The sequence below is a fragment of the Aptenodytes patagonicus genome, chromosome 1 (genome assembly GCF_965638725.1).
Source record: "Aptenodytes patagonicus chromosome 1, bAptPat1.pri.cur, whole genome shotgun sequence".
NCBI lineage: Eukaryota > Metazoa > Chordata > Aves > Sphenisciformes > Spheniscidae > Aptenodytes > Aptenodytes patagonicus.
In genome coordinates, this window is record NC_134949.1 from 33,874,288 (window position 1) to 33,898,357 (window position 24,070).

Here is a 24,070-nt window from a genome sequence, read left to right on the forward strand (position 1 = left end):
TCCATTTCTGTTAAGAATTACTATATAGAATTTTATGACCTGGATTATGCACATCAGAGTGGATTATTATGTTTTACACTTTACAGCCTTAAAATCTGTGAATTCACAAGTAACTACTCTGTTAACCATCACATACCTTATTTTTTAATTGAAAATCAAATATTCTAGCCAAAACACTGTAAACAGGTAATTTAAAAGTTGAAACAGGAAAGAAATTCATCTCAAATGGACAGCATGCAGGTAAGGGCAAAACTATGTAAGCAGCGTCTGCAAGGAAGTATTAGTCAGAGCCTGAAAATCATACTGCAAAACTCAAGGTGAATGACCATTCCTTTTTCTCCAGTTATAAACTTATCAACTGTGAGTAGTTTCACTCCATTAAGAAAAGACTGATGGGTGAGACTAGAGGCCACACAAAGTCTGAAATTACAAATATACAAGAGTTCCTCTCTTTCAATATCACTTCTCTTTTTGGCACTTGCCACGCTAGTGTTTCATGGCTCTCATTCCAGTAAACAGTAGTCACTTACTCACTCAGCCTGCCTTAAACATAAATTTCTTTCTGCAGCCATGGGCATCAGCTCTTGAAAGAACTACCTATTAATAACCAAGGCCTCTCTGTTGTGGCAAAAATCTCTTTCCAGTAAGAAAGCTCACTATAGTGCCTCCATTGCTCAAGAGAAGAGAGATTGATGACAAAATTTTTCATTACCATTTTTTTCTTATTTCTGATGTCCTCTGTTTCAGGTCAGATTCTTTTGCTTTATTGCAGCCCTGGCCAGAAGAACTTCAGGATGAAGTATGTTGAATACGGACCCTACTTTTGCCTTACACTTCATATATATTTTATTCAAGCTGACCATAGTGCTTATAATTATTTGAAAGTGTCTCAGAAAAAGTATTCAAGAACTCTTAACAGAACAATGAGTTTTTATCTTACAACAGTAAGAATGCAAAGTGTCAGCATTCCAGATTTGGCCTGTCAAACACGTGTCATCGTATATTCCTTCCCTTTCTCATCTTTTGGGGAATTTATCTCCAGACTATCCGTGGGAACAAATGCTCCCAGTAACTTAAAAGCCATTCCACTTTCTAGTCTCTCTCTGCCCTGGAGGTCATCTGAGAATATTGAAAGCTAATATTTGTTCCAAATTGGCACTGCTGGTGGCATCAAGAAAATGGTATTCTCTTGATTACTTTCTCTCTTGAAGGAGTTAAAACACTGAATATCTCTACAGTCCATTCAGCTTTTAGAGAAATAGGATCAACTTCTTAGTCCCATTCCAAAAGCAATCTTTTCTGTCTTCATTGTTTTGAAATGAACTGTTTGCTTTTGTTTAATGAAGAGACACTTCTGCTACAAAATTTTCGTAAGGGAAACATGACCTTTTTTATGAAAACAAGTCCCTGATAAGGGAATGCATCCAAAGCGTAGCTGTTTTGTATCTTGCCTGTCTGGCCAAACCATTTGGGGTTTCTTTACTTCCACATTGACTCGAAGAACAATCGTCTTATGTTGTGACTAGATAAAATCTTGCTACTCATGTTCCTCATTTAATGTCATCCCTGTAAATAGTAATTATTGAATCACTGATTTCAATGGGAAAAGATTTGCTCCTCATGTTAAGCAGATGAAAAGGCTTTAAAACTAGATTCTATATACTTGAAAGTGTCAGCAATTAAAAGGTAATAGAGAAAAATAAAGCAGCACACTGCTACATAGCTTAAGTTTAATGAACATCTATTTTGCAGGCAAAAAGGCTCATTTCTACATTTTCTATAAATAGATTTTCATTTGAGGTTTCAGTTTTGTCTCATGATAGTCATATAACATTTTGTGAGAAATGGAAATGCTGATAACTAAATCTTACCTGAAAGACACACAGAGAGATGCATGTGATGATAAGCCGACTGTTAGGACTGCAGTAAACAAAGGGCAATAAGAAAAAGGATATAAAACCCTCAGAAAACTTCTGTTGGTGAGGCTGTTCCTCTTCCAGACTGAAGGCATGATACCAGCAGAGTTCATGTACTTATTTTCCAAACCTTAACTTATTCCTCTGTCTGGAAAAAGCCATATGGCTAGTGCTGTCTTCCCACAGGTACTTTTGCATAACAAGGCAGCACTGTACTTGTTGTTACAGCCAGCCATACTAGTTACAGTATGGATACGGGGCTGTGCCAGACATTGTCAAGCCTGCAAAAGATTAGAGAGAACACGGGGTGAAACAGTATGTTGGAAAAGTAATGGAAATGTATCATATCCACAGCACATTAAGAACCCAACTCTCCTGTGGAGGAGACCCCTATGTTCCTCATCTGTGGCGTGGTTTCTTTCACTCCTGAGTGGTCTGCTTGTAAGAAAGAATTCTCTTAGCCTTAAAAGTGCTTCCCAACAATGTGGTGAATTAATGCCTAAGTCTTGTTTTCCTTTAAGGAAACAGAAAAAAGAAATATTTAAAAAATTGCTAATTACTCTCTATTTCAGCAGTCTAGTTAAAGACCAAAGCCAGCCCGGTGAAGATGCCTTCTTAACTATCCGAATGTATAGCTGTTTCTTCATCATTCTATTAGTAAATCCTTGTTTAACAAGAAATCTTTGTAGGCTTTTCAGTCCAAAACCAGTTAACACATTTGTTTTTACTTTGCACTGTGTTTTTCTTTATGTAACAACATGATTACTGCCAAGATGCATGTAGTTCATCTGAAATTTTCAAAAATTGAATGCACTTTTTCATCAGTTCAGAACACTTATCAGAAAAAAACCTTAAAACTAAGCAAAATGGTACATTTCTGCCAAAAATGAGATAACTTTCACTTCAAATTTAGATGAGCAGAGTGTTTGTCTTCATCTTTTCAAATATGATCAGTTGAAATACATTTAAAGTCATTAAATCAGCAGAGCACAGAGTAAACTTTTCTTTTGGAGTGCTTGCTGCTATCAGTCTTCCTGAAATGGGTCATCCACTCTGCAAAAGAGGGCAGGGTTATTTATACTGTTATCTTAATAAAACTCTAAGCAGTTTCCCAAGTGGCATCTCCAGCGTAGCAGCAGCTATCCTTTGTGCTCTCCTCGCCTCTGAGTCTGAAACTTCAGCAGCACTCTGGGCTGTGCTCTACTTTTGGGGGAAGATCTCGACTTCCCTCAACCTGATCAGGTTGAAATCAGCCCTGCCTTGAGCAAGAGTTTGGATTAGGTGATCTCCGGAGGTTCCTTCCAACCTAAATTATTCTATGTTTTCCTGAGAAATATAAAAATATGAAAATATGTAAAATTCATTCTTTTGCACTGTTACTTGCCTGTTTTTTATTTGGAATAAAGAATCACCTATAGAACAGTTGGATTCTGGTCAGTACAGAAAAGGATAAAAAGCCATCAGCTTTATGTGCTGGCAAATGACTACCCTCTAGTATAACGGGAAATGTGAAAACTGGATGTGAAAAAGTGGAACTGGATTCCTGCAAGGGGCAAATCTCCTGCCGGCTCTGAGATACAACCTTTGGGGAAATTAAAGAAATGACTCAGTGTAATGCACAGTGTGCCTGTACAACCAGTAAATTAAAAGGGACAGGGTCACAGTCCATTCTTTTTTCTCTTATCCAGCAGAGGATTTTGGTTTCATTTGCAGTACAGAACAAGAAATGGAATTTCAGTTTACAAGCTGCGTCCAGCTTCTGGAGCCCTCAGCATAAGAAAGACACGGACCTGTTGGAGTGGGTCCAGAGGAGGGTCACAAAAATCATCAGGGGGATGGAACACCTCTCCTATGAAGAAAGGCTGAGAGAATTGGGGTTGTTCAGCCTGGAGAAGAGAAGGCTTCGGGGAGACCTTATTGCAGTCTATCAGTACTTAAAGGGGGCTTATAAAAAAGATGGCGGCAAACTTTTTAGCAGGGCCTGTTGCGACAGGACAAGGGGGAATGGCTTTAAATTAAAGGGGGGTAGATTTAGGCTAGATATAAGGAAGAAATTTTTTATTATGAGGGTGGTGAAACACTGGCACAGGTTGCCCAGAGAGGTGGTGGATGCCCCATCCCTGGAAACATTCAAGGTCAGGTTGGGCGGGGCTCTGAGCAACCTGATCTAGTTGAAGATGTCCCTGCCCACGGCAGGGGGGTTGGACTAGATGGCCTTTAGAGGTCCCTTCCAGCCCAAACTATTCTATGATTCTATAAGTGTGACACACTACTGACTGAACAGCCTTCAAACGAAGACAAAAGGTTCTTTAAACATTACAGGAGATAAACTCACAAACATGGGGATACTTCTTTGTTAGGTTTTTCATAGATCATCTGTTTGTTCTGTTAATGTTGACATTTCTCATTAAGTTGATACATTTATCATAAATATATGATATTGTGAAGGATTCTGCTTCATCAATTTTGAACTGAAGACCTAAAGCTTGTAAACGTCCCAGACAGTGGCCATAAGTGGATGATACAAGGTTGATCTATAAATAGGAATTCAGTACTTGTAACTAGATTAAGGTGAGTTGAACAAAATGTGAAAATGGAATTTTATGGAGCTGTTGGTATTGGTTTTGTAAATAAGTGATGTTAGCAAAAGAAGATCACTTATTTTTTTTGAAATCTCTAATTGTATTTATTTTAACAGTATGTTATTGAAAGCTAAATATGATGAATGTAGGTGCTGGACATCTCTGAAAATCCTACTAGAAGTTTTGCATTATGATTCATATTTGAAATGTTGCTTTAGTAATATTTAAAATAATATTAAAATGAAATCAAAGTACTACTTTATCAGTTGTGAACCCTGTTTGCTACTAGAAAGTCAGCATGAACATAATATGTTGTGGAAGGTTGACCTTGGCTGGCTGCCAGACCCCCACCCAGTCACTCTCTCACTCCCCCTCCTCAGCAGGACAGGGGAAGAAAATAAGATGGACAAGCTCGTGGGTTGAGGTAAAGATAGTTTAATAAGAAAAGCAAAAGCCACGCGTGGAAGGGAAACAAAAAAGAGGAAATTTATTCACTACTTCCCACCAGCAGGCAGATGTCCAGCGACTTCCTGGGAAGCAGGGCCTCAGTATGCATAGCAGTTGCTTCAGAAGACAAACGCCATAACCACGAATGTCCCTCCCTCCTCCTTTCCCCCCCACTTTTATTGCTGAGTAAGCATGACGTCATATGGTATGGAATATCCCTTCGGTCAGTTGGGGTCAGCTGTCCCGGCTGTGTCCCCTCCCAACCTCTTGCCCATCTCCAGCCTACTGGCCTTTTGAGTGGTGGGTTGGAGAGACAGCCCTGATGCTGTGCGAGCACCGCTCAGCAATAGCCAAAACATTGGTGTGTTATCAACACCATTGTAGCTACACGTGCAAAGCACAGCACTATACGGGCTGCTATAAAGAAAGTTAAGTCCATCCCAACCAGACCCAATACATATATCAAAAGGAGATGTGCAGTATTATATCTGATTTAATGCTGTGACCTGTCTTTAGATATGACTATCTTTTTTGTTCACATGTGAGCATTTGAAAAAGGCATTTGAAAAAACACAGTGGGCATTATATCTGACATATAGCTAGTAAAATATTTATTTTGAAAAAGAATAAAAGTTTAAAGAAAGATGTATTTAAATTCTGATTACAAAATGGGATTTAAAAGTCCTGAAATATGATAATTTAATCATACTCTACGTCTAGCCAGTAGTTTCTATTGGTTAGGTCTCTCAGTATTTTACTGTCTTCTACCTTCATAGTGGTCTGTCCATTACTGCTTGAAAGTGAGCTGTTTATTATCTTTATCTTCTTCTTTAGAAGACAAAATATTGTTGTTCAAGGCTTAAAAGATATGTTTTTAACTGAAGAATTGCATTCTGTCTTGTCTGCTTCAGAGCAGGCACTTGTAACCGTTCTCACATCCTCAACTGGTTTCAGAATGCAGGGAGAATTTTTGCCGTGGTTGTTCCTGAGCAGAGAGAAGGGTTTATAAGTGCTCTGCAGCGCCATCCAGCAACCTTCTATTTCTTCCATTCATCAATGTAAAATATCAGTTTAATTACAAAATCTCCCACATAATCAATAAGTAAACTAAGGAAATGCTTACCGTAAAATACATTGGCATTGTTCCTGAAGCTTTGCCTGCATCCAATGTAAAGATCTCAAGGTACTCTTATTAATGACACTATTTGCTTCAGCTAGTAACATGTGGGAGATAACTTTCAGACAGTATAAAACTATTTCTGGATCAGATTATCATTGAACAGTAGCTGTTTGAAATGTTTTCCACAATGAGCATCAGACAAAGATAGAATATTTACTCCATGGTTTATTTAATTCTGGTTATATCTGTCCTGCTAACCACCTGTTCAATTTTATATTTAATTTACTATTTTAATGAAATCTTAATTGCGGTTTACTCATTCTTGTAAAGGTTTCTTACTGACAATGTTTTATCATGTAATCTTTTACACTATTTGGAAATGTCTTTTTCAACCTTATGTCTAAATAAAAGGTAAGTTTTTGTGGTTAGAATGGTATTTTCCCAAACTGCATATTTTATCTTTAGTATTTCACTGGTTTTAGTTGCAGTTTGGAATGTGCGTAGACTTCCAAGGACATTTTATGGACCTTAGACCTTCGGTCTAATAATCTAAACCATCCCAGTCTTAAAACATAAAAATCCATATTTTGTCATATCTCATAGTTTAAGAATCCAATAAAGATAAGTTTAAAGTTAACCAACTACTTTTACATTTAACTGAACTGAAATCTCCAGAAGATGATTCATGTGATTCAGAGATGTTCTTGCAGGTTAACGTCGGTAGGCAGCATTAGTGTGTTATCAACACTCTTTTGGTCACAAATGTAAAAGCACCATACGAGCTGCTATAAAGAAAATTAACTCCATCCCAGCCAGACCCAGTGTAGATGTCTAACATAAGTCAGATGAATTACATCTGTAAAGTGCTTATTCTTCTCCATTGACTGTGGAGAGAAATGGACTCTTCTAGGGGATCCTAGAATTACTAGCTGAAATTGAGACTTTTTTTTTTAAGTCTGTAGTTGAGATGTAACCCAGTATTTGTAACTAACTGACCTTTAAAATATAGCCAAAACCATCAAAGTTTAGTGTCTGGGTATTAAAAATGCATGTGCATACATCTCTCTCTCCATTGTTTGATGATGTGCTAGTCCTTTACTTGGGAAAAATTAGGAGAATATTCTTTCTGCGGATGAAGTTCACACCACAATTTGTGTCTTTTCTCCATTTGTGTGTCTTAAAGTTGTACTACAAGTGATAGTGCCTGAGCAAACACTTGCAGTGTGTGGTTCTGACATGTCTGTCTTCTGATAACTCATTTTCAAGTAATTAAAAGAAGACTGTATTGTAAAATGGACAGTCTGCAATAGAGTTATGTTGATTTGAGAATAAAATCCTCAAACAACTTCTGACAATTTTCCACCTTTATTTCAATGATAATTTTATTTAAAATGCTGAGTAGTGTAAGGACCAGAAAATATAGCAGTCAGTACAATACAGAGCAAATTTATAGCAGATCCAGTGTTGGACTCTTTCAGATTATATCAGCCATTGGATGGTCAATTAGTCATGATAAAGGTGTTTCCTTTGTCAGTCAAGGAGTGGAAGAACAAGCTGTCTTCTTCCCTGTGTTTTCCATGTGAAATTCTCTGCCGTGATTATATGCCAGCTCTTGTCAGATGACTGGCCGTAGACCCAGTTGTTCTTTATATACCATTTTCAAGTAATATAGTAAAGAAGCAATCTCCTCGATTTGTTAATTTGTACATTGCATGAAGTCTAGTTCTTTTCCATCTGCTCTGCAATCTGCTGCTGTTATTACATTATGAGAGAAGCCAACCAAATCCTCAGACCAGCTCCTGAGTTGTCATGCCACATTTTCCTTCCATTTCTTCTCAAAGATGCCTGTGAGCATGGTAGGTCATTGTTTCTTAACAGCTCCAACAGTTTCTGTATCTGAGTCTGGTTTTATAGACTGTGGCAAGACTGATATACACCAGTCATCTTTAACAGATACGAAACCAAACATACATAAGAGAAAGATATTTCCTGTTCTTTTGCACCTGTAAGTAGCTTTAAAGAATAACTTTTTTTCATATGAGAGTTTCCTAATTCATTTTGATTTATCGACAGAGTATTGGCTATGTGTATGCAGACTGTAGAACTTGGATGATGTTTTAGAGCAAACCATTTGCAGAGGAAGTGCTTCAGAAGGTTCTTATTTAGGGCTCATTTGTGGCTGTATCAAATTGTAGTACTCATTCTCCATCTGAATAAACTCTTGGGTTTTCGGCCTGAATTATTGTTTCTGCCGACATGGTTCTTTGAAAAGCCTAGTAAGGCTGACATGCTAATACCATTTTTGATCTTCACAAGACCCCTGTGCAGTTATTTGTGCCATTGCATACTGATGTTCCAGGCTGGTGTATGCTCTCAATTCCTTGAACAAACTGCAGTTTCAGTCTCCTTTTATCTGCACACACCCTAATACAGCAAAGCATTTGTAAGCAGCTATAAGCACTAAAATAACATTACAGAAAGCTTGGACCTATTCCTTTGTTTGAAATTAAGTTTTTAACTGAGTGCTTTTCAAGGAAGGAAGCATCTCTCTGTTTTTGCTCTTGCAGTGAGACTTGCTCTACAATGCTGAGATTCGAGACAGTTGAATCTTTGCAAAAGGAGTAGCAAAATACAGCTGAATCTAAACACTTTTCCTAAAAACATTTGAGGATCGTGACCGCATCGGTTCCATTCTGGGCTCTGACCTTTCTTCCTTTTCAAATATTTTGTACCTGAAATGTATTTTTGCATTTCTGTGTATACTCATCTTGTCATTTCCCTTCTGTCAACTTTGTCAGTCCAGTTTCCCAGTTCTCCTACCCTTCTTCCTTCTTTTAAGTATTTTTTAATATTCTGCTTCCCCTATTGCTTATGATTTTCTCTGGTTTTGGCTGATTGACGGTCTCCCTGTGGCCCTTGCCAAGTTCGGCATTCAATAACTTGGCATGCTGAGGGATCCTAGCACCCACTGGTGGAATCCATGGAGTAGGTATGAGAGCCGTTAGTGTTCATGAAGAAGCAACTGAGCAGAGATTCTCCAAGGGCCTTTGCTCCACTTTTTTTAGGCTTTGCCTATATACAGCACAAAGATCCTATAGGAAACAGAGTTTATATTTTAATTTAACTTTACTCATAGCATTTTGACTTGTTCTGTCGCTCAGTGTCAAAAAAAGTAACATATTCTGCATAAGCAGTGTATGTCTGTGTGTATGGTTAACTTTTGTATTACTTATATTAATATAAAATACTTACATTTGTCTTATTTTGTGGAGGATATTTAACAAATACTAAACTATGTAATGATGTGGAGTTAAAAATGAAGTGCTGTCTTCCTTCTTCAAACTGTTCAGGGTGATGTGTAGCAGCATATACTCTATTTTATTGAACTCTAATGACAGGATAGGAAGAGGAAAATCTTGGCTGTTTGCATAGAAGTATTCTGTGCCAAATCCTTGGCTGCTTTAGCGCTGTGTTAAATGGATGAGGTCTTGACATAATCGAAAGAGACCACTTGAACTAGAAATCCGGAGCAGTCAATTGTAAAGTGCACTCATTCCCTAGTGCCCTTTTAAATTTTGTTCAGACGTTTAAGTAATGTTAGCTTTGCTTTTGATAAAGGATTTAAGTTTAAATAAATAAGTTTAAATAAATGTAACTTAAAATAAACAATCTTTAAGCATAAATAAGGCCTTGAGCAATCTGATCTAATGCCAGTTAGCCCTGTTTAGCATGAGAAGTTGGACGAGTTCATCCCTTGAGATTCCTTCCAACCTAATTGTTTTCTGTGATTTTACCTGCTTTATTTAATTATTACTAGCTGCTTATTTGATGGATCTGTCAATAATCTAATACTTAAGAAATCTTCATCTGTTGTAGTTTAACCCAACAGGCAGCTAAACACCACACAGCCGTTCGCTCACTCCCCCCGCCCCAGTGGGATGGGGGAGGGAATCGGGGGGGGGGGAAAAAAGAGTAATATTTGTGGGTTGAGATAAAGACAGTTTAACAAGACAGAAAAGGAAGTCAAAATAATAATAATAATAAAATATTTAAATATATATATATATAAAAATATATATATAAATATATATAAAATAATAATAATGATAAAAGAATATACAAAATAAGTGATGCACAGTGCAATTCTGTGAATTGCAATTGGTGAATTGTTATTGTTATTGTTATTGTTATTGTGAATTGTTATTCATGTATGAACCAATAATTGCAATTGGTGAATGGAGTTACATCCAGTTGGCGGCCGGTCACGAGCGGTGTTCCCCAGGGCTCGGTACTGGGGCCGGTCTTGTTTAATATCTTTATTGATGATCTGGATGAGGGGATTGAGTGCACCCTCAGTAAGTTTGCAGACGACACCAAGTTGGGCGGGAGTGTTGATCTGCTCGAGGGTAGGAAGGCTCTGCAGAGGGATCTGGACAGGCTGGATCGATGGGCCCAGGCCAACTGTATGAGGTTCAACAAGGCCAAGTGCCGGGTCCTGCACTTCGGCCACAACAACCCCATGCAGCGCTACAGGCTTGGGGAAGAGTGGCTGGAAAGCTGCCCAGCAGAGAAGGACCTGGGGGTGTTGGTCGACAGCCGGCTGAACATGAGCCGGCAGTGTGCCCAGGCGGCCAAGAAGGCCAATGGCATCCTGGCCTGTATCAGAAATAGTGTGGCCAGTAGGAGTAGGGAAGTGATCGTGCCCCTGTACTCGGCCCTGGTGAGGCCGCACCTCGAATACTGTGTTCAGTTTTGGGCCCCTCACTACAAGAAGGACGTTGAGGTGCTGGAGCGTGTCCAGAGAAGGGCAACGAGGCTGGTGAGGGGTCTGGAGAACAAGTCTTATGAGGAGCGGCTGAGGGAACTGGGACTGTTCAGCCTGGAGAAAAGGAGGCTGAGGGGAGACCTCATCGCTCTCTACAACTACCTGAAAGGAGGTTGTAGCGAGGTGGGTGTTGGTCTTTTCTCCGAAGTAACAAGCGATAGGACGAGAGGAAATGGCCTCAAGTTGCGCCAGGGGAGGTTTAGATTGGATGTAAGGAAAAATTTCTTTACTGAAAGAGTGGTGAAACATTGGAACAGGCTGCCCAGGGAAGTGGTGGAGTCCCCATCCCTGGAGGTATTTAAAAGACGTGTAGATGAGGCGCTTAGGGACATGGTTTAGTGGGCATGGTGGTGTTGGGTTGACGGTTGGACTCGATGATCTTAGAGGTCTTTTCCAACCTCAATGATTCTATGATTCTATGATTCTAATTGCTCACCACCTGCCAACTGATGCCCAGCCAGTTCCCGAGGAGCGGTCACCGCCCCCCGGCCAACTCCCCCCATTTTATATACTGAGCATGACGTCACATGGTATGGAATATCCCTTTGGGCAGTTGGGGTCAGCTGTCCTGGCTGTGCCCCCTCCCAGCTTCTCGCTGGCAGGGCATGAGAAGCTGAAAATTCCTTGGCTAGTGTAAGCACTACTCAGCAACAACTAAAACATCGGTGTGTTATCAACATTATTCTCATCGTAAATCCGAAACACAGCACTGTACCAGCTACTAGAAAGAAAATTAACTCTATCCCAGCTGAAACCGGGACAAACTTCCATGAAGTCCAATCTCCTTTCTACTCATTCAGCAAACATCCCATGAGCTCCAAGGCAGGTATGACTTAGTCACTCTTCCTTTTTTAGAAAATTTATACTTCTGCAATGCAAAGTAGCAGGACTCTGCCCCACCATCCATCCATTCAGTGTGAGATGTTATCACTGCCTGTTCTTGTTCCTGACTCATTCATTTCAAATATTACTTGTCTTTAAAGAGAATAATTCAAAGAAATACTTATTTTAAAAAAAATCATTTTAGTTGAATCACCTGTTCTACAACCTTGACACTTTAGTATTTTTTACAATTTGAACAATCATGACGCAAAGTCCCAGATTGATTTGGATAATTTAAAATAGTCATTACAGGACCTACACAGTCATTCTCTCACAACTTTGCTTACATACTGTGGACTTGGTTCATAAGAAAACATAAGAAGTTTCTTGTGAAACAGTAATATTTAAATAGAAAATGGAAAATTGGTAAATTGATTTTGACACTATTCAGACGTAATTAAGCCTTAAATTACCTTACTGTTGAAAGATGAATGTTTTCATTATCTGTAGTTAAACTTTGAATCCTCTAAAGGAGTATCTGACCTTATTCTGTATTGTAGTTTGAGGTAGAAATAAATTTTTCTGGAAGAAAAAACTTACACAATAAATGTTAATCCAAAGTGATTTGGACATGAAGCATTTTTTCAGTCTCCCAAGAATTTTTGCCGATTAGAAGGATTTCATGTCCCAAACCAGCAAAAGAAATGAAAATAATGAAAATGCTTATGATACGCAGATTTGGAAAGAAAGCTGGAATGATCATAGAAACAGGTTAAAAAAAATCAAGCTAAATATTTCTACGTATAAGTAACTTAATTTTTAAATCAAACCACAAGATTATGTTCAGTTTGAGAACTGGCAAGTTTTTTGCATTTTGTAAATATGTTCATATTTTCATATTTTTATTTTTTTCCCCCAATCTATTAAAAGCAGTGTGTTCCTTCAAGTGATCACAGACTATGCATGACCTACCATTTTATAATGATAGTAAAATGCTCCATACCATTTTTTACTTCTGATAACTTTGAAGAAAGAGACAGAGGTGCCATCAGCACTGGCAGTACAAGCACACAAGCCAAAACGAATATCTTCATATCTTACATAAAAGGTAATGTGAATGGATTTGAAATTGTCATTTAAAGCCTGTGTGTCAGGGAGATCACCTTCTAGCCTATAAAGGATGTCTTCTCTGCTTCAGATACTCTGACATGTCTCTGCAGCAAAACTCTGGAAACAAAAATGTCAAAATTAAAACTTACCACACTGTACTGATGTAGTAAAAAAAAAAAATCATTTTAGCCTATTTAGCAGCAATTACACTCCACCACACATTTACATACTTTGATGCAAATTGTAAGGTGAGTCATATGTCAGTCTCCACTGCTTTAAAAATGGGCATCCATATGCAGGTTGCATTCATCTGTATTTCCAATTACTTCTCAAATTCAAACTCCATCTAAGAGGTTCAAATACTGGTCCAACATTTGCTGTAGTGAAGCATCTCACCTTGTTCCAGTCACAAATATATAGGTTCTTCAATGTCTTCCAATGTTCAGTAAAACACTAGAAGTCCCCTGGTCCATACTGAAAGGACAATCCTTTGGCCGCTTGTCACTCAGCTGCAGGGTATCAGTGGTTCCTGAAAATAGTGTTGAAAGAAGGCACATGGTCCTTGCTTCACCCAATCACTACAGTAGACCCTTGAAATTCAAACTAATATTAGTCTTTATAAAGCCTTAAAACATTGTCATTAAATAAAGAAAAAAATCTACTTTGTTTATAATAAATTATTAAAAAAGTAAACTCATAAGAAATTTTCACAATTTTATTTTACATTATGGGCTTAAAATTTTTTTCAGAGCCAGCTCAAATTCTTTTCAGTTATGATTGCTGAGAATCTGTCAGCAGAGATTCTGTACCGGTGTTTCTTTGTTCCCTCAGTTCCAATTCATCAACTTAGAACATGTTGCTTGTAGTTTTCTGGCATTTAATTATTGTAATTTATTAAAAAAATCTGTTTATCAATGGTTCAGGGAAGTTTAATAAGTTAAAGAATGATTAATATGTAAAGTTGCATTATCTGCTAATACTTAGAAGATTCTACTAAAATTTGCTAAAATACATTTCTGCTTTTGCTTTCGCAGTTGGGCTGCTACTTACAAGCAGAGTCCATTCAGTGTTTTGTACCAACTGCAAATCGTTCTAATTTCCCCTTTCTGAATAGCAATAATACTGCAGTTACTCATTTATTCAGCATTACAATAATGCATTTAAACTTCTCTGCTATCCCTAAAACTGAAATGGATAGACAGTACAAAGTTTTTGCTGGAACTCACAGAAGTTTTAAATGTTATCAAAGCACTTGGTCAAAGTGGTGAAGTTCCAGCTACATCATTTAATTTTGTTTATATTCTGGCAATGATATGAGCAGTTCTCTTTTTTTTTTTCCTAAAGTGAATCATTTTTTTCTTGCAACTGCCAGCTCTGAGAATACTGCTGCACATCTGTCTTTATCCCTTCTTAGCTGTACTGAAATGTCAGCACCAGGAATGGATGTGTGTAAGCCATGTCCCATTCTGAAGAGTTCAGCCAGCGCAGCATTGTTCAAAGCCATTCTTACCAGTATCTCGCCAAGTTTAAAAACAAAGCAAGTATTTATTTAAAAGAAAATGTTTTACTGCGTCTCTCTCTTGCTAAATTACTAACCTAACTTAACCTTCCCAAACAAATTGCCTGTTATATGCCTTAGTTTCTGCTAGTTATTTTCAAATTTCTTAATGTTATTTTCAAATTTTAGTAGCTATTTTTTAAATGTCACTCACCAAACAAATTATCTGTATTTTAAGATAAGCAAATCTACAACATTTAACAAAATGTTAAATGTAAAAAGCCCCCAAAAAACAGTTTACAACATTTTTCTAAATTTTAGAAACTCTGAGCATACATTTTTCTTCAGTGCACATGTGTATAATTTAGCTTGCTGTTTAGCAACTTGTTGAAAATCAGCACTCGTTATCCTTCTCAGGATGCTTACGGCAAGGACTGAGACTGCAAACGTGTATGTCTGCAGACTGTGTTACAGTGTGATGAGTCAGGATCCTCTTTAAATGCTCAAAATGCGTATACCCAAGGCCACTTGTCCTATTTTTGTCCCTGGGCACCTGTGCTAGCATTTTGGACCTTTTTAGTGTAAAATTATTTTGATATCATAGTATATAGGCAAATGGAGTGAATCAAATACGGCATGTAATGTACCAGCTCGTACTACAGTCTTGTGGATTAGTTGCAGAATTTTACTACCTATTAAAAGAGATGCTAAAAAGTGACACAGTTCTCTTAACTTGTCACAGTTCTCTTAACTTGTTTGATTGTCCACTAAAACAATTTTCAATAAACTTTGCAGTAAGTAAATATCTTAATCCTCTCCTGTAGTATCAAACAGACATGTAAGAGGCAACCCTTTGTTTCTTTGCTTCAATAAAAACAACTTATGCGGTGGTTATAGAATTTAAGTGGAAGCATAAACAGCTACACATATAAACAGCTGCAGTGCTTGTGTCTGTGTGAGTGTGTGGTGGGGGCTGGTAACACAGCCAGGGTGTGGATGTTTATGTGAGCATAAACATGCTCACATATTTAGGTGAGCATTCATCTATTAGCACAACAGTATTAGAAGTGTTTCAGGCAACCTGTCCTTTGCTGAGTGGTGTAACCTTTATTTGCTGCAGAAAGATGCTAAAAGCACTCTGCAGCCTTTGTTTTTCTCTTGTCTGACTAAACAAAATATACATGTGATGATACACATTGCACAAGAATAGCAAAAATCCTGGAAAATTTGGAAAAGATATGGATATAATAAATTTGAAAAATCAATTTGTTGAATTCTTTTGTCAGGCACTTTTTATGCTTTTTCCCAGACTATCCTGTCCATAGGAAGTGCTTTATAGTGGAGTCTGTAGGGGTTGTACAGCATTTTCATCAAAGCACTTACATAATGATGGAGAAAGTTGCTCATCTGAGAGGGGAGAAATCTGGGTTCAGTTCCCGACTCAGCCACTGGTTGTCTCTGATTTGATTTATGTCATTTAAGGTTTGACATAAAAATTGTAGGTGTAGCAAATCCTGTCATTTAAACTCGCTGGGAGTATGTACCAGCACTCACCAAAGTTTACCTTTAGCCCGGGGAGGCAGCATTCCTCCCATAGTGGAGGTCCTTAACACTTCTGAATTTGCAGATCCCTAAGATTTTCCCATTAAAGATGCAGACTCTCACATCCCCTGGCAGTAGCCCTGCCATTATGTTACCTTTTGCAAATCCTTTAGAAGTAAGCTGTTGGCCCTTAGTGATGCCGTACGTGAAAATCATCTAAATTAACGTCCTGCTCTGAGTTGCTGTCAAATCCATTGATTATGGAGACAGCCTAGGAAGACTAGCATCATTAGGCAAAAGTTAATCTGCATGAATACCACTTGGTCCCTAAAGAGAAGTCCAGACTCTATGGGGCATCAAGCGCTTGAGGGTTGTTGGCATAGGATCCACAAAAACCCACAGAGGGAACAAGAAACTCCTACAATTAGCAACAAAGAAGATATATTAAGGACAGGAATATATTTTAAATCTTGTCCCAACTTGCTTGAGGCACCTTAATTAGGACTGTACTGGTGAGCTAATCCAAACTCCTATCCTGACCAGTGGCACCCATTCCACTTCTCTAAAATGTCTGTCCTATATGTGAAAGACGATACATGTACAAGACATGGCATATACAGCTTCAGTTACCCCTCACCTACAGGAGGCTGAAACACACATTTCTCATCCTCTTGGAGAGTGCCATATGCAAAAATCCTACTGTCCTAACAGGAGTTGGTCATCATCTTTTCTTATGGAGAGTGAGGCGCAATTCTCTAACTTTGAAAGGCATTGAACCAGTGTCCCTTGGAATAGGGATTGGATCTCATGTGTTCCCTACAGTTTAAGTTACGTGCATACATCTCTTCTACATTAACAGACAGAAATGCAATTGCTGCATTTTTCAATGAGGCCTGTCTTATAGGCAAGCTTGCAAAACACTTCACAGATGGAGCTCCGCAGGCAAACCAAGTGGAGGAATAACTGCTTTATGGATATCAATCAATATAGGATGTGAGCTAGAAGCCAAATGGCTTACTCCTGTGGAGAGTGAGCAGCTCCTGTACATGCCTAGCAGCAGAACTTCAAATGGCTTGGGAGCTTTAAAAGCCAAGTCCCCAGAATAAGTTAGGCAGCCCTCAGGCCTGTAGACTGATGAGCAGAGGTTTTCAGAATTGCAGTTCTGTTGCCTGATTTCAAAAAAACATGTACAAAAAAGTTACCACCCAGCAATGCTCAGTTACAGCATGAATCCATCAGTCTCAGGTGTTCTGCACTGTGCTGTGGATCTGTCTTGCTATGGCCAAGCTGTTTTTGCATCCTAGTTTTGTTGTGTCTTGGAGATTAGCCTGCTGAGCCTCTTGTGGCTGTTATCTCTTTGAGTCTTGTCAAGAAAAATCCCTGGTTCAGTGCCTCTTAATTCTCCCTGTTCCGGTGTCATAGAAAAAGTTTCATCTGTACCTCTAAAGTGTGCACTGGGGATGGTTAGGGACTGTATGACTAGTTGTTGTCCTCTCTGTAGTGTTTGTAGGTAGCTATGCATTATGCCATTCTCATTATGATATGCCAATTTATAGGACAGCAGGTCTTGTTGTCTCTGTGCATCTTCCAGTTCCCTGTGGCTCTGACTTCAGTTCCTAGCAGTAGAGGGATAGCTTTTCAGCTGAGCAAAGTGCTACCAAGTGTCTCATTTACCATTCTGTTGTTTTAGAGTGACAAATATGGATCAGGAACTGTATCTGCAGTCTTTTATGTATGTTTTCAGTTATGCTGACACTCTTTGCCTCTGCTAAATTAAGAGTAATGGAAGCTTGTGGTGCCACATCTAAACACATATTTCTTTGCAGCCTGTGTGAACCCCTGCGCTGTCACTTGTTGGCCATTGTCAAGGCATTTCATTTTGTCAGGTGCACCAAGGAAGATGAGTCCCATATAGATAATCAGCTATTTAGGGGGAATGCCAGATAACAAAACTGCCTCAGAAAAGCACGTATCAGACTGCAGAACATGTACAGACTTTTTATCACTCAACGTAAAAGATATCTAGGCCTCCCTCCTTTTCGAAGAGCCTTAAGTTACCACCCTCTATGGGTGCGGTTCTTGTAGACTCTGTACAGAACATGCCCTGTGTGCTATGTGCCAGCCCAGTGCCTTAGACAATCTAGAGTGTATAAAGAGCCAGCTGAAGTGTAGTTAAGATGCATCAAGGTTGCTAAAATAGCATTAAAAGGCAACTAAAACCTCCCCAAAGTGTCTATGCTCTCATTGTAGTCCATGGAGACCTAGGGTTCAGTTCAGATGCGTCTGGGTTGTCAGATGTGTTACAGGCCTTACAAGAGATCCAGATCTCTTTGGATTATCATCTGGAGACCAGGATATGTCACAGCACCTGGAATTATTTAGTCACATAGGTTTAGCAATGCCTTTTGATATGTGAACATACTGTTTTGACATGCTAGCCATCCTGCAGTAACATAAGGCAAACAAATACTTCACCCAGCATGTCTACAGTAGCATAAGGACGAATCATGCTCTAATCTTCATTTACTATTCTGACTAGGTTCCATTGAGAGTTTGGATCCCTGGTTTACACTTAAATGTAAGTGTCTAAATTCAAGCTATATCCCAGTTATAGATTCCTGTGATGGTCAAGAAAACACTATCTCAGAACTGAGTTTCAGCCATGACTTTTATTCCAGTGCCTAGAACAATGTTGATAGCACCACAGTGGCTTGTACATCTTTATCCAACTTAAAATTAAAAACGTTCCATTTGCTTTCAAACTGTTCATCATTTTGGCAGCTGCCAAAGTGTCATCCTTCTTTGAAAAAATGCTCTGATATCTTCCTTTGAACAATTTCTCCGGGCTAGTGCTGTTGTTTCCCTCTTTGTCTGTTTTGTGCACACTCTGCTGCTAACTCCAGAAAAGTGATCAAATACATTGGGCTTGTACATCTTTTTAGTCACTCGCTGTTATTAACTTACCTTTTGCAACAACATGGATGTAGGCAGCACCTTATGATGGGGTTTTTTGGACTCTATTTTAGAACTATGTGTCTCAAGTCTCTTTTGTCTTTTGGTTCCTCTGTTTTGTCCTATTCTGTCAAAATTGTGGTCTACCTTCCATAGTCTTTGGCCTGTAAAGAGCAATTTCCCTGGCTTTGCAGCCTTCAGTTTTACTGTCAAAGGTTAATAGTGGGTTTGTCCCAAATCCCAATCGCAAACTTGTCCTTTATAACATTCACAAGTATTGGCTCCTCAGCCTTTAATTATTTTCACTTATCCTGTCTGTTTCTGAGGAGCTTTTTACTGTTATGAGCTTTAACTGTTGTGTTTTTCCACTCAGTGGGGTTTTTTTTTGTATCAGAAATAGTGTGGCCAGCAGGAGTAGGGAAGTCCCCCTGTACTCGGCACTAGTGAGGCCGCACCTCAAATACTGCGTTCAGTTTTGGGCCCCTCACTACAAGAAGGACGTCGAGGTGCTGGAGCGTGCCCAAAGCAGGGCAACGAAGCTGGTGAAGGGTCTGGAGAACAAGTCTCATGAGGAGTGGCTGAGGGAACTAGGGTTGTTTAGCCTGGAGAAAAGGAGGCTGAGGGGAGACCTCATCGCTCTCTGCAACCACCTGACAGGAGGTTGTAGCGAGGTGGGTGTCGGTCTCTTCTCCCAAGTAACTAGCGATAGGATGAGAGGAAACAGCCTCAAGTTGTGCCAGGGGAGGTTTAGATTGGATATTAGGAAAAATTTCTTCACTGAAAGGGTTATCAAGCATTGGAACAGGCTGCCCAGGGAAGTGGTTGCATCACCATCCCTGGAGGTTTTAAAAGACGTGTAGATGTGGTGCTTAGGGACATGGTTTAGTGGTGGACTTGGCAGTGCTAGGTTAATGGTTGGACTGGATGATCTTAAAGGTCTTTTCCAACCTAAACAATTCTATAATTCTGTGATTCTTAGATTGTGCTATTCATGCAATATGAATGTACCTTGCTACAGAATACAAGTATGGCAAAGCAAACAGAAGCCTTTTGACAAGCTATAGAAAATCTGGGCTGACCATGACAGTTAACTGGAACCCAACAGCTATTAGCTCTCCTGCAAGGTGCAGACATGGGTCCTAGCCAGGAAACAGAGTAACCAATTAATGAGAACTGCTCTAATCACTAGCTAAAGCTAGAAAAAAGTGAGGATTTTTCTACAATAGAATTAATTTTACTTTTGGTACTGTTAAATTATATATCCTGGTAACATCATCAGGCAAGCATGGCTTTTTTGAAAATGTCAACTACTCTCATTTATATTTAACTAAAACCTGAAAATTAAAAATGGAGGGTTTTTTCATTTTTAACAGCCAAAAAGCCATATTTTAAAAAAGTTGATTTCTCTTTGTGTTTTGAAATTAAAATAATACTGCAGAGAGCATAAAAGACACAGGATGTAATGCTAATAGTTAATAAAATAGCAGTGTTTTTCATTACTATTTCTAATAAGATAATGACAGTGCTAAAAATATTTTCCCTGTTCCATAAAAAGTTGTAGCTGTATTTTAATCAGTAAATGGACTTAAAATATGCACAGATGATGTTCTTAAGAGTTTCTTTACAATAATATGCTATTTTCACTCTAACTGAAGGTCTGTCAATTTGCACATTTAATTTAGGCATTCATTACTTACAGACTACGGTGCACAATTTATACTAGGCTTCTTGGATGCTTTCATGTTTCAGATGTTCATGTTTCAAATTACAAAAAGGACTGTTAGGATGATCTGGTGCTTTCAAGGCCTTTCTATCTATTTAAGTATTGTATCCAGCTCATCCAACCTTATTATAAGCCTTCAGGTACTTTTAAGATTCATAAAAACAAGTGACTACATGAAGAATTTCAATTTCCATTAAAAAAATAGCTTATGTCTGGTTTGATATCTCTTCTACTTGTTAATACCTATATTCAGTGATCAGTGACCTCTCAGCCTTTTTGGATAACCCATCTTGTGTACATCAGCGTGCCATGGGTGGCTGTGGCAGGCCCACTATATGGGACCTTATATATATAGGAGTTACCCAAAGGGCCCGTTTTTCAGGAGTGTTGTGCAAGTGTTCATTTAGTTTCTGTACACCTGTAATCGTGTATAATGCATATGAGAAATGGCAATAAAAAGGGTGAGAACTGTGGGGTTTTTGTATGTGTTTCACACTGATGAAAAAGATAAAGATATGGTTTGCTTTTGGGGGCCAGTCCTTACAACTGACATTTATTGTCATGCCTTCTTTGTTAATGAGACACATTCTTAAGGAAGTCAGACTTGATAATTTTTCGCCTTCACAGATGCTACAAGAATGGCATACCCAAGATGCAGGAAAAGAAGGAATTCCAAATGTTTCCCAGTTATAAAGACGTTGGGAGAATATATCTGGGAGGGGTGTGCTTGCCTGTTCTCATAGTCTTCCCGAGGTATCTGCTGTTGCCCTGTCTTGGAGACAGGGCCTTGGAACAGGGGGACTTCAGGCAGACCCAGTGTAGCTGTTCTTGTGTGAGCCAGCATTTATACGCTGTTCAACAGATGAAAAAAAAGGGATGGTGTTTTTGTTAGTGACATATTAGCTGAAAGGTCATGACATGTATAATGAAAAGAGCCATTAGTGTATGCCATTTTACATGTGTCATGAAACTATTCAATGACATTAATATTTCTATTCTAGAACGTATTAACTTGTATCTAAGAAGTGATACAGTGCTGTGCATGGATTTGTGCTAGCAAGATCCTCTATCCTGATCAAATATTTAGATTTTAATAGGACTGCCCCAGAAAGTAGGATTAGCTTGCGCTGATCCAGTTGCGGGATATGGTCTGTTAGCTCCTAGACATTACAACATTTGGTGTATAATAATGGTAAGATTTGAATAATGAATAGCGCAATGTTCAAGTAAGTTGTTACATGCAACTGGGTGAGTTGTGCACACCCTCAAATAGGATAACATTATAAAAGCAATGTTTACAGGTATCTTGAAAGCAAAGATATCACTTCGGAAGTTAAAATATAATTACTATCATTATTCAATGTGTTAGCTCTTGAGGAGAGTCATCTCTTCTTAAACACTATAAAAGTCTTTTAGCAAAGGATATGAGCATATTAAAAGCTATGATTTTTTTCACAAAGGTTTTAATCCAGCACAAGTAACTTTACCTTCTTAATTGTCCTTATAGCATCTTGATGAACTTGAAAGTAGAGGTCAAATTATTGCGTGAGGTTTTAAATCCTATCTGTTGCATTATTTAAGCAGAATGGAAATGCTTCTTTTGGATTTAAGTAAAATATATCTGTGAAAATACATTGTATAAATCAGGAAACAGCGACATCGCACTGAAATTCTGGAAAGCTTGCTTGCACTGTTGTGTTGAAAAAACGTGGTTGTATAACTGGTAGAGTGAAAAGTCAAATGGCTCAATTAACTTTTTAAAGAGAACTTCAAGATTTTCATTTTTCTTCATAAAGATTTTGCAAAGTCACCGATTCCAAGAATGTTGCAATTCCATTTGTACAAAGGAAGAGGTAAAAAGTATAAAATAGTTTATAATTCCAGAAGCCTTACATAATCCTAAAGCCTTTGCCTATCATTATTTTAGCACCTTCAAAAGAGACATGGGCTGTAAAATCCGATTCACATTTCCGTTTCTAATTGGAATTGACACATCCTGGTTCAGTTCTATGTCAAGACTCAGATCTAGCAGAAAAAGTGATTATGAACAAAATGGGAAATCTTTAACTGCTAATCATAAATTTTGTCACTAAAGCAAGTTCTTTATAACTGCATTAAGCAAACGTGTATAGCTTACAGCCTGTGTTCTTGTTTCCACAGTGCATACATTATAACAGACTTCATGGGCATCAGGAATGAAAATTTTATGAAGGTAGCTGCAGTTGGGACTTGGATGGGAGATTTTGTCACAGCGTGGATGGTAAGAAACGCAATATTACATTTTAAAAGAAAAAGAATATGTTTCTTGGTTTCAAGGGAAAGAGGAGAGGAGAAGAGAGAAAACTCAATTTCTTGAAGTATTCAAGTATTTCAACCCAGACAAGTAGAAAGTTAACAAAGGTGAACTAGCATAATGGCAGGGTATTTAATTAGCTGGGAGTCCAGAAGAGTTTCTGTTAAAACGTATCAGAGCAGTATTTAATTTCTTCTGCTGTGAGTGGGAATTTTGCCATTGACTTCTGTGAGGACAGCATGGTGGCCCTTTGCTGTGAAATAACATCATGACTTGCTCTCTGGTGAAACAGTGAGTAACAGTTAGAGATAAACAAGTCTAATGAAAAGGATTAAAAAAGAAGAAAAATTAACTGAAAGATGTGACAAAGAGCAATGGAGATGAGAGAAAGAAAGCAAGCCAGTTACATCCCAGAATTTGAAGGTAGCCTGTTTGATGTGAAACTATCAGATTAAGTTTGTCTCTAATTTAGGATTAAGAAGAATGAAGTTTTCATTTGCATTATAATTGTTATAAATGTTCTCTCCTGAGATATGGGCAACCCAAAGATCAGCTTAGTGAAAAAAAAAAACAGAAAATGACAGCTAACTGGGAACAAAATCAAGCATGTGCACATGTTTTTATTGTTCAGGAAAAGCATTTCTTAAACACAAGTGATAAAAAGTGATTTTTTTTTTGTAAGATTAGGTTTTTATGATTAGTGTAGGTAAGAATTTTAACAATTGTGACTGTGACGTTAATTTAAATTGGGGAAGGAAGTCCATGATTTTTAAGGTTGCAGAATTGGTTTTAATTAATCTATTTTTTTTTTCCTAATGATTCATTGATACCTCTGTTTGTTTACTCAAAAGACTCAACATAATTTTAGAGGAATTCATTAACACAGGGAACATTGCTGATGGTGAATGTTTATCACATATCACATAAAAAGATCTCAGCACTGTATGTAGCTAGTGACTGCAATAATCTCTGGCATGAGCAAAGAAACAAGCCAAGGTGGATAAATTTTAGGACTGTGGTATGTGTTAGGAGAAAACACTATAGGAATAGTTTCAAGCAGGAATGACTGTAAGATGCTAAGGCTATAGTCTATAAAACTGTAGGAATAGTCTTCGAAGGGTCATCCGAGTTTCTGTCAATTTGTCTTCTATCCTCCACTTATTTGGGACATGCTGTACAACAGACAGAAGAAAAAAAAAGCATCAAGGATTTTTTCAGCATATTGTTCAGTGTGTGTCAG

General features: G+C 38.3%; 1 protein-coding gene across 4 annotated transcripts in view; it reads left to right on the plus strand.

The window, feature by feature from the left end:
* The window catches only part of TMEM117 (transmembrane protein 117), a 230,294-nt gene that overhangs the window by 77,546 nt on the left and 128,678 nt on the right, over positions 1 to 24,070 (plus strand). For 3 of the 4 annotated variants that reach the window (XM_076331658.1, XM_076331685.1, XM_076331676.1), the window contains one exon: positions 22,698 to 22,797. In XM_076331658.1, the coding sequence (XP_076187773.1) occupies positions 22,698 to 22,797 (100 nt within the window). Of the gene's footprint in view, positions 1 to 11,654; positions 11,717 to 22,697; positions 22,798 to 24,070 lie in introns of those variants that run through there. The other variant, XM_076331667.1, reaches the window with a different exon arrangement.